Source organism: Paralichthys olivaceus, chromosome 10 (assembly GCF_024713975.1).
Source record: "Paralichthys olivaceus isolate ysfri-2021 chromosome 10, ASM2471397v2, whole genome shotgun sequence".
Classification (NCBI taxonomy): Eukaryota; Metazoa; Chordata; class Actinopteri; order Pleuronectiformes; family Paralichthyidae; genus Paralichthys; species Paralichthys olivaceus.
The window spans coordinates 13,324,436-13,335,921 of record NC_091102.1 but is presented as its reverse complement, the minus strand read 5'-3'; the positions used below and the strand labels follow the sequence as shown (position 1 = coordinate 13,335,921).

At 42.7% G+C, this 11,486-nt stretch overlaps 1 protein-coding gene across 1 annotated transcript; it reads right to left on the bottom strand.

Moving 5' to 3' along the window:
* Positions 1–398: 398 nt before the first annotated feature.
* On the bottom strand, positions 399–7,800 carry LOC109631096 (indian hedgehog B protein-like). The gene is made up of 4 exons (XM_020089689.2): positions 6,914–7,800; positions 5,772–5,929; positions 5,323–5,426; positions 399–3,049 (listed from the first exon to the last, which is right to left on the bottom strand). The coding sequence occupies exons 1-4, from the start codon at positions 7,217–7,219 to the stop codon at positions 2,304–2,306; spliced, it is 1,314 nt and encodes a 437-aa protein (XP_019945248.2). The 5' UTR covers positions 7,220–7,800; the 3' UTR covers positions 399–2,303.
* Between the last annotated feature and the right edge of the window lie 3,686 nt (positions 7,801–11,486).

Here is an 11,486-nt window from a genome sequence, read left to right as displayed (position 1 = left end):
TATTTTGCAGTTGTTACTTCTTCTCTGCAAACCCTTATATATCCAGAGGGAGGTGCTGTGTTCAAGGACTCAATCCTCTTCCTGGAAAACAAAAAAACCAAACACTTTGAACCATCAAGAGGAGGAAAGAGGAGCTTGCCGAGGGCTGCTGTCCGTGGTACTGAAACCAACCAGCAGCCCACCCTCTGACCACAGCTCTTCATGCTGGATTCACACTGTGGCAGCTTATGTCATGATTCACAATCCATTGTGATCACTGGCTGAGGGCTGTTTGCATATCAGCATGAACAGGTGATTAACAGTACAGGTTCGAAACCCAATTGTTAGTCCTTTGTGGTGATTATGAGAAATTAAAAGCCACAATAAAAGCCCTGATTACACAGTAAAAACAGTATTAGTAATATATGGCACATTAACTTTTTTTAATTATTGCTAAAGCAAATAATACAAACAGTAGTTTTGGTTTAAAAACAACAACTTTATGTTTAAAATACAAATTGTACGCACATAGTTGCCAAAAATAATAATAGTTAACATTATTTTCTAAAAATAGATCTTTAAATAGTCTCTCCAACAAAAGCTTAATATACATATTTAACAAATCGTTGAGCAGGCATATAGAAGAAAGCCCTTGGAGTTCCTATTGATAATTGCAAATTTTCTTGAGTCACAGAATGTGCTCATTGAGTGTTTCCTGAAGGGACACTTGGGTAAAAGGAACTACATGTGTATTAATATGTTTTCAGACACATATCTTTTCCTAGTGTTAGAGATCTGATTCTCTGAACCTCGGCCCAATGAGGTCTTGGTTGCCAGATGAAATACAAAATGTAAATGTAAAGGAAATTTTCTATTCAAGATTAAAGATACAGGTTATTTATCAAGATGCATAGCTGTTGCTTAATACAGTAGTTGAATACAGCCTGAGTATTGTGTATGTCTTACCTAGGGACTACTGACCTGAAAATTGAAAATCTGAAACCTCATGAAAAACATGTCACAAAATATCTGATCAAAACATTAAGACATAAAAATGAACCATATAATTCGGTCTGATACAATCGAGTTGGATGATTGTGGCAGACAGACACCTAAAAACACTGCGACACAGTCCATCATCATTCCCTGACAGTCAGTATTGTTTCCAACGTGGCTGTTTTTGGTTGTGAAACTACAGTGCAACACCAGCATATTGATACACTGCATTCAGTAATTACAAAGAACCTCACCATACACATTTTAATGAGATTCAGAGGTTTTGCAGTTAAATATTATTTTGTCAATTTATTCTGATATACATCTCAGGCTCTATAGACTGAAACTATGATTTTCAACAGTAGAGTTCAATTGTTCTTCTTCTTAAAATCAATTAACTGTATAAATACCTATGTACACACAAGGCTTTAAATGTTCGGTCCCTAGTTTCCTTCACCTTCTTCCTCATGTGTCCATTTCGTCTAACTGTAACAGAATGTCCCAGCTTGATATCAAATGCAGAAATGATGAGAGATTACAATAAATACAGTACAAAAGGAATGAGGAAACATGATTGTCTTAATTCACTATACCTACTTTTTTGATTAAAGCCATAGATTTAAAGTACCAGTGTGTAGGATTTAGTGGCATCTAGTGGTGAGGTTGCAGATGGCAACCAACTGAATACCCCCTTCCCTCACCCTACCTTTCTAAGTGTGTAGAAGAATCTACAGTTGCCTTCAGGTAACAAAAAGAGATGAATGGTCCTCTCTAGATCCAGTATTTGGTTAGTCCGCTCCAGGCTACTGTAGAAACATGGCAGCGTAACATGGCAGCCTCTGTGGAAGAGGGCCTTCTCTTGATCTAGATATAAAGGCTCAGTCTGAAGTAACAAAAACACAATGAATTTTAGTTTCAGGCGATTGTACACAGATGAAAACAACACTTTGGATATTATGTTCAATTTCTGCCAATAGATCCTCATAAATCCTGCACACTGCAAACTTTAAGTCACAGTCTTTGCTTTTGATGTCTAAGGTGAGCGGATTGAACGGGAGTGAATTTGTGTTGGTGTTAGAGCTTTAAATGGGATATTCATTTATACGATCTTCTGAAACATCTCAGTCTTTTTTTGTCTCCGTACAATTTTTGGAGTTTGTTGAAGTACAGCAAATACAGGCAAGTAGATTTAGTACAAAATACATTTACACAATTAAATCAATTGTCTTTGGTGGTCCCTCTATCGCTTTCCTCTGTGGAGAGAGAGACAGTTGTGCTCTGTCCTTTAGCGCACCTGAATACAGGTTATTGAAGTGTCTCTGTGGATCCTATCTATGTCCTTGCTCGATCCCCCAGGGGTGGAAGTGTCCAGCGTCCAGCAGCATTTGCCCCAGCCTCTGTAGAAGCCGGGGATACCAGTGCAGCCCTTCAGTCTGCGGTTCTAAAGGCCCTATCAGGCTGTAGAGGAATCTCAGTGGGGACAGGACCCAGTGGGCCAAGTGGTGATTGTCCACAGCAGCGTAGCAGGACGCCAGCACACCGTTCACCACTATAGACCCATGCTGGGTGAGTGGGGCGTACAGACCGGTGGTCCTCTGTTCCTCCACAAAGGATACGACAGAAAATGCTGCCTCTGACCCCACCTTCCCTTGTGGCGTGAGTACGCACTGTCCTGGACGGACCTCGCTGGCAAAAACTGACTTCAGATCTGCCTCCCAGTGAGGCCTACGCCCCAGTATGGAGCCCAAAAGTGTATCTTTAACTTCGTCCTCCTGTCTCAGCTCTCTCTGCCCACCAGCGCAGTCTGTGGCAAAGATCAGGTGAGCAGCTGTGAGAGTAATATTAAGTCCTGTCTCTGTGCCAATGACATAGAAGGTCTTTGTGGCGTTGGGCTGGCGGTCGAGGAAGGATAAAAGTGGGCTGTAGAGAAGAGGACCGCTGCCATCTGTCGATGAGGAAGCTAAGACACGGTCACCGGGGTGAAGATCGCGCATCTGTTTTGTAGCCCCTCCCTCAAGATTAACCTGAGCATCACCTGGGAAACAACCACCGGTTTTGGCTGCCACAGAGTGTTCTGGAGAGATGAAAGAAAGAAGAACAAAATATGAACTTACTTTGAATTAATGTAGTTGAGTCTCACTTTTTATTGAGAAGACAAAACATTATGACAAAGAAACTCCGAGGAGAGGAGCAGCAGTCCAGCAGTGACACTTGGAATTGTGCAGGTTATTGTAGGTCACAGAGTGATTCACAAACTGTTCAGACTTTGACACTGACTCACAGACAGCTTTATCTCAGTGGATCAGTGGTAGATTGTTAACATATTCATAAGATGTTTGCTTCTTACTCTCTTCTTATTCTAAGACCTTGTACACAGGCAGAAAAATCTGCATTTGTTCCTTCATCTACTCTATACAAATGTTTTATGACTGTTTTCTATATTATTTATCTGGTGTGGATAAAACAAAAGCAAAACAGGCATTTAAAAACAATGTCCCTTAAAATCAATGATATATTTTTACTGATGAAATGCTCATTATGTCACAATTCAGATTCAGCTTTATCTGTATATGTGACTGCATATACATATACATGGGAGCAAATGCTGTAGATTAAAAAAACAATGTTAAAGACACATTGTCCATATATCGATTAAAAAAAGTATAATATTTTGAATATAATACCAACATAGAAGAGGGATTATACATTGTTTTTTGTTTTTCAGGTATTTGTCATTTTCTGCCCAAGTGTTTAAAACCACATTAACTGTCAATTATCAGTCTTGAAATTCGAGAGAAATATGAATTTGATATTGTGAGGATTATCAATATGGACTATTATGAATATTTTCATCAAGCTAACCTTTTAGAACATATTGTGCTGTTTGATCCTGTTTGTTTTCTGGATCTGAATAAGGTGGCCCTTTAAGACTCAGTGAGACGAAGTGGCAAAGAAGAGGTAGTCAGCAGGAGCTAATGGATAACCAACTGATTGTATCACCGCAGTCGAAGCACGGCCTGGGGTCAGAGAGACAGGAAAGTACACAGACTCAGACCTGGGTCGAGATATTGTTTGGATTACAGCAGAGTTTGAGTTTTAAACCTAGTCACATGATTATCCATAGATCCACACGCGGAAAGAGCAATGACACTGGAATGAGCTTGAAACCCAACACTTAAATCTGCTCATTTGGAGAAGTGGATTTACATTTAATAAACTGGGAATAAAATAATAAGAAAGAATAGAATAAAATGGAGCAATTTCAGTTTTAAATGAGAATTGCATCTGTCTTCATCACTCTTCATTGTTTTGTGTGCATGTATGTCTGTGTGTGTGTGTGTGTTTGTTAGATACGGTCTAAGGCAGTCTTAAGGCAGCCAAATATTTGTTCAAGGTGTGTGTGTATGTGAGCCTGAGGACTGCAGAGAAGGAGGGCTGTGACCAGGGAGGTGATAAGACTCTGATAAGAGATCTGAGAGAAACCTGCTGAAGGAAAAGCAACAGCAAAACAAAGAGAGAGTTAATCATCTCACAGCCCACTAACCTCGACAGGCTGCTGCAGGCCGACTTGAATAAAGCTTGGCATCAAATAACTGGTGGTGCCAGACATGGAGAAAACGGACTTCTCAAATGTTCGAATAGCTTGGGGAGGAATGTGGTCAAGTATTGTTTGTGTGAGGCCTGGATGTGATTTGTTTTTCATAAAGCATGTGTGTTGAATAGTATTGCGATAAATTAGGGGAAATTAAATCATACAATTAATCGTAGAAATGCAGAAAAAGTCTGTTTAAATTCATTTATTTTATCCAGTGGGTCACTGTGCTTGTTTTATTGTAATGTCCCACCATTTATGGACATTTTACACTGGCTCTATCTGCATTACAGATACATTACACAGGTTGGCCCAAGACAAATTTTCCCATGGGGACAATAAAGTATATTTGTTTTCATTATATGATTTCATTTTATTTTATTAATACTCCACAGTCACAATAACCGATCGCTTCATCGTGACATCTGACCGAGAAGTGAGACTGAATACAGCAAAGAGCACAGGTGCACGCCCTGCTTTGATTGGCTCCCAGTAGGCCATACACACACGCACACACGCACACACACACACACACACACACACACACACACACACACACACACACATGCACGCATTCACACACACGCACACAAACACACACTCGCACGCACACACACACTGATTGTGCAGGCACAGAGAGGCAAGCTACAGTGAATCCCCAACAAAGGGTCTAGCATCAACCTCATTAGCTGTAATGATGGCTGGCCATAACATACAAACACACACACACACTGTAGCTCACATCCATCTCTTACCTGACTTGACGCTACAGTGAATATGGGCTTTGGACTCGTAGTAGACCCAGTCGAATCCAGCTTCTACTGCCAACCGTGCCAACATGGCATACTTATTTCTGTCCCTGACAAAAGAAGATACAAAGACATTCTAAACTTCCATTATGATTAAAACAGAGCTTGATTAACAAAGATGACTTGCCCACAAATCTACAGAGAAACATTATCTGTAGACTGACATTTATGCAGGTATAATAATTATCTGAAAAGTTGTGAATTTGATCACAACTGCAAAAGAAAAAAGCACTGCAGCAAAAAAAGAAAACACCATTTGTTTGTTGACTACTTGGTTGACTCATCACATGATAAGCAGGCTGACTTGTTGACTGACAGACTGAAAGAAATTTTGCCCTAGCCTGTTCCTGGCCTATTTACACCATATTATCAGCTGCATTGTATTGCATGCCTACCTGTCTGACGTAGTGATGTCAACGGCACGTCCCTCATAGTGCAGCGAGTCCTCTGAGTGGTGGCCATCTTCATCCCAGCCCTCTGTCACCCTCAGCTTCACGCCCGGCCACATGTTCATCACGGAGATGGCCAGAGAGTTCAACTTGTCTTTACAACGCTAAAGAAAGAGGAGTACGGATAGTGATTGAGAAATGAGAGGGAGGTTGTCAGAAACGAACAATCAAGAAACCAGGTACAGTTCTACTATTGATAAAGAGGAGAAGGACTGAAAATGAGAAGATATCCCCATCAGGTACCAAGACAGAGGTGATAAGGGGATTGGGTAACTGAGTTGGAAGCTATAAATGGTTTTTGATGTGAATGGTTACACTACACATAACTATTCATGTGTGTTTGCTTATGATGACTAAGCAGGTTTCCAGGCACTCCACACAAGGGTTGAGGTCAAGATGCCCCTCAGCAGTGGAGATGTGTTTGCTCAACACTAATGATTCATAGTTGAAGCAGCAGTTGACTGCATGAATGAATGAATGAATGCGTATCACCCAATTCACAGCAACCAGACTGGATGGTGCTTTGTGCGGAAAGAAGCCACTGGCCCATATGTTCCAGAAGCATGTCGGTGAAAGGCATCTTCTTATGACCACACCAACATTAATACTATGAAATGAAACTTAGATAGTGATGTTTTTTGTTGGATTAAATGTGCCCTCTGAGTCTAACCCTGAATTGAGTGATTATTACGCATCTCCACGTGTCTATCCTCGTGGAAAGTTGCGAAATTTGACAATATCTGAGACTACTCATCACAATAAGGCTCAGTTCGGGTGTAAAGGAACACTTCAGTTCAATAACAGCAGCTCAGAATGTCGGGTAGGAAAATCCAGAGGCGAAAAGGCTCGATGAAATCAATTGTTTTGGTTTAAACATTTAACTGACTGCAAATATTCAGCAGGCAATTGACTGCAAGAGAGAAATCTCAAGTGGAGGGTCTCAGCTCATTCAACCACGTGGAATAAATCTGCTGTAGTCATCTGACGGTTCAGAATTGACCGAATGCAATCTTGAAAATGAATTTGCATCCATTTGCTTCATGCACCCAAGTGGCAACTGCCTGTACCCTCTCATCTCTCCTCCTCACCTGTGTCATGAGCCTGTCTGCGCCCGTGTCCTCCTCATCCTTGAAGATAATGTCTGTGTTGTAATTCGGCGTCAGTTCTTTGAATCTCTCCGAATTGCGCGTAATTTTGCCCTCGGGTCGCCCGCTGGCTCCCAGGGTCTTCTCGGCAACGTTGGGGCTGAACTGCTTGTAGGCGAGCGGCGTGAGCTTCTTCGGGAGCCGCCTCTTGCCGTACCCCCTCCCCGGCCCGCAGCCCTCCGAGGCAGGTGCGAGGAGGAGGACCAAGGCACACAGAGAGGCGGTGAGAGGGAGGAAGGAGATCCGCATCGCCCCGGGAAAGGGGAGGGAGAACTCTCCCTGGGGAGAGAGACCGTCTTCAGTGCCTCCCCGGCTCAGGTCCCGACTCCATCGTCCGTGACAGTCGCGGCATCACGTCCGAAAAACTCGGATAGGAGAAGCTAAACACCTCGGCTGCACCGGACACCATGAGGACACCGAAAAAGTTTTTTTCCCAAAATAAAAAAGGACTCAAATAGAGAAACTGCGCTCCCTCTGCCTTGCAGAACCAACAGTAAGTGTACAGGCTGTAAAGTGCGTGTATTTAAACAAACAGGTTCAAAGTCGATTTGGTGGGTGAGAGACTCAAAGAGAGAGGGAGCGGTGACTGATATCCAAGTTTTCAGTGTTGTGGTTTCTCGCCCTCTCTGTTTTTCTGCTCTGGGAATCTGTCCGCTCTCGCCCGCTCTTTGGTTGGTGCGCGCTCTGGATCTGGAAGCCTTGTCCTCTCCATATGCGACACCGGCGCGCAACAAGCTGCAGCCTTCCAGCTGAATTGGAGGGATTTGAGTGATCCAAAACGATCTGTTGCCACTTCAGACCGCACCCTGCCAGTCCTGCCCTCCTCTCCTCTCCTTCTGTCCCTGCACTCTGCCACCCACCCCGCCCCTCCCTGGGCACACGCAGGGCGCACTGGAGAGTCCTGTCCACACTCTGCTGGCAGGCAGGAACATAGTACGCTTTGCCCTTCATTGCTGCCACTTCACATTTCCAGTTGCTGTCTTCATTTGACTGTGCCCTTGGCAGCTCCTGGCAATCCTGTTTATTCATGTTAGACTGTAAACAACAGGGAATCAATTAAACTAATCAATCTCCTGGTGTAGGCTGCCATTAGTGCGATATCTAATTGACTGAGTCAATATAGGTTACTTGACTTGTAGACTGGCCGACTTACTAAATCCATGACAGACTGGCTGGCTGGTTGAATAACTGCTGACTTACAACTGGGCCTATTAGTCCAGATGATCATCCTCATTAATTGAAAAGATTAATTACTTTATGCCACTTTCCTAATATGGACAATCAACATCTTTAATTTATGAACTTTAGCTGTCTGGCTCCCATGGCTGCAGGCTGTGTGTGGCTAACACACTCACACACATACACACACTGCAAATGCAGCCCCTCCAAATTAGCTCCTCAAATATTTGCCAGCAGAAAATCAGCGGTCTCACCCCTGTTTCTCAGGGCAGGCTCCTTTTTGAATGAGCTGAACTGTACAAGGCTGAGGGTTTCCACAATTTATGTTTTATTATTTGCGAGCGCAAACACCATAAAGTATTTTTGCCGCGCCGCCGCTTCACATGTCTCTTGACGGAACAGAGAAAGGCAAAGAGCGAGATTCACACGGTAAACAGCCATGTATAGCCGTGTTTACCTTTTAGCTGAAATAGAACATCAACGGACACTTGTGTAAATTCATTAGAGCTATCCTGGTATGTAACATACAAGCCCATTAAGAGAAATCAGAATCAGTCACAATGGTGTTAGTGTTCTGCTGAATTTGTTTTTCTTTGCTTTCTAGTGTAAAAGGAATACGGGAGATACTTGAACATTTGTGGAGAAGTGTTAAAGAAGTCTCTCTGGACCCACATTACCAAACATAAATGGACAGAAGGCTCATCAATCAAGCTTTTGAAAATCCTTATACTAAAACATTCCCTCATAGAGCTCTTACATCGAGTAGGAGTATATGCAAGATAACCATTAGAGATACAATAACAGTTCTTCATAAAATGTCTAAAGATGACATGAAACTAAAAGACATTACCTCATCAGTAAACATGATTTGTGCACAAGTCGCACCAGGTAGATTTTCAGCAATAGTAATTAGGACAACAACTCCCATGATCCCACATTGCCTCATGACAAGTTACATAGCCTACTGTATGTTTAAAGATAATTTTCTGGTTTCTGATCGAAGACAGATTTTTTTTAAACAGCTGGGGTAAGTTCCATTTTAAAGATACAACTTCAGAGTTTCATGAAAGTAAATGCTGATACTGGTGTCTGCCTCTTTTAGTGTTGCTCTGTCTGCATGTTTACGAGGTTTGTATTTATCTGAGTGAGTTTAAAAGCAGAAATTTATTTGCAAATGTGTTTGTACCGACTTTTGCAAAAGCATATGTTTTCCTGTAACTATCAACATTTTGTGTGTGTGTATGTGCGTATCATCCTTCCTTAGAAGATCATAAATACGGGCGTGGCTCCAGGCAGGCCCGCTGCCTATTCAGCGTGGCTGTCGACAATGCTTCAGAAGTGGTCACATCACCCATCCATCCATCCCTCCCTTCATCCATCCGTCTCTCTGTTCCTCTGTGACTCAAGAAAGGACACCGCAGCCTTTCAAGAAGGCAACATATCCGATCAGATCAAACTAAAGTAGAGCCTCACACCCTTCTCCAAAAAATCATCTCTGTTACTATTCATCAAACTGTCAATTTCTCTCTCTGACACTATTTGTGTATGTCAGTGTCTTTCCACACTACTGACATGGTTCTGTAAGGTCTGAACTCAAGAATACACAAGCAGCGACACACATATCCTGGCATGTGTGCATAGTAAGCTCATATGTTCACAGATACACACACATACACCAGGAAAGCCGACAACCCAACCAAGAATCAGGCCCTCGTTCATTGATGTTTGTCAAAGTTATTAATTTTCTCTGTGAAATAAGAGGCCACGGTGGCAGGACAGAAGGAGATGGGTGCCAGTCCCAGATTCTCCCTTTGCTTTCATCTACTGACACTGGGACTCTACGAGTCCACAGCACAGGGCCTTTACATGGGCACCGGGGTTACCCACGCATACCCGGGGCCCTAACCAACAAAGGCTCTGAGTGGGGCAAATGGAGACGCAGATGAAAGTAAATGCTAAGAAGGAGATGAAGAAAAAGAGATGGGGAGAATGTGAAAAAGAATGATACAGAGAGATAATGAGAGAGGGCAAAAAAACTGAGATGGAGGAGGACTCATTGAGAAAGAAGGGAGTAACATGTGAATTGAGTAGTTAATAAAAGAAAGGAAGAGGGCAGACGTGTTGAATGAGTAGGAGAGAGAATGGCATGGCACATTAGCTGGTAAACAAGTGAATTTGGGTTGTTTTGCAGTCAGTGGAAGCTAGCGTGTCTGTGGCTTGCGGTGGATTGCTGTAATGGGAGTTAGAGTACGTTATGCTCAAGGTAACAACAGCTAGTGGCTAAAACCACCATCCCTCTTCCTCCTCTTCCTCCTCCTTCTGTCCCTCCACACACTCCAACCCCAGACCACAATAAACACCTAACACTACGTCTCTATACACTCGGCCTCTAAGCATCAGAGTGGTCCTGTTTTAAACCTTGTAAGCCCTAATCTTCCGAGACAAGGAGACAAAACTTCCTGGTTGTGCTGCACTCAGCCTTCACACATTTCACCCTACATTTTTGGTAGCTAATGCCTCTTGCCAGTGTGAGTAGTTTAGGTTCTTAAAGTCGGAGCTAACATGGCAGCCAGTGAAAACCACTCTGACCAAATCTGTCTATCAATGGTTCCGAGCGGCACCGATACTAGTTTTGCTAAAGGGCAGTTTAGTGCATGCAGCCTATTTGGACGGAGAGCAGACAGAAGGAAAATAAAAGCAGGATTATATAAAAGCAGAGCACGGGCTAAATGTGTCTTGGAGTTAGCGGGCTAGGTTAGCCACCGCACGGCTAAAGCAAACAAAGAACTGCCCAGGGGACTGAAGTACGCTGCGCTCTGACACTAAACACATGTAGAGATGGAAGCGTGTGCACACGCACATACACGTGCACATGCACATACATATACTGGCTTGCAGGTATTCACACACATATAAAACAAAAAACACAGTTACACATGCAACATTGCGTTAGCAATAGCGCATGCACACAAAATTGCAGTATTACACGCAAACACATGGTTTTTTTTTACTAAGAAAACACACACACACAAACACTAGCTTTCCTTATTCAGACTTTATTGACTTCCATTCATTGTGGACAGCCCAACCAAAACCTTATTCCAAACCTTAACCATGACCATTCATCCCTAACCCTAACTTTAACTTAACCACAATTCACAACTTGCTCCCAACCTTAACCAGGACCTCAGAAGTGATGTGTAAGGACACTCAATCCAATTAAAAATAATAAAACATAATTAAAAAGTTTTCCTTGGTTAGCCTCCTATCGGCCTATACTGTCAGAGTGAAAGTACTTGGACCATTGGAAAAGAAGAGACAAGCATTTTGCTAACCA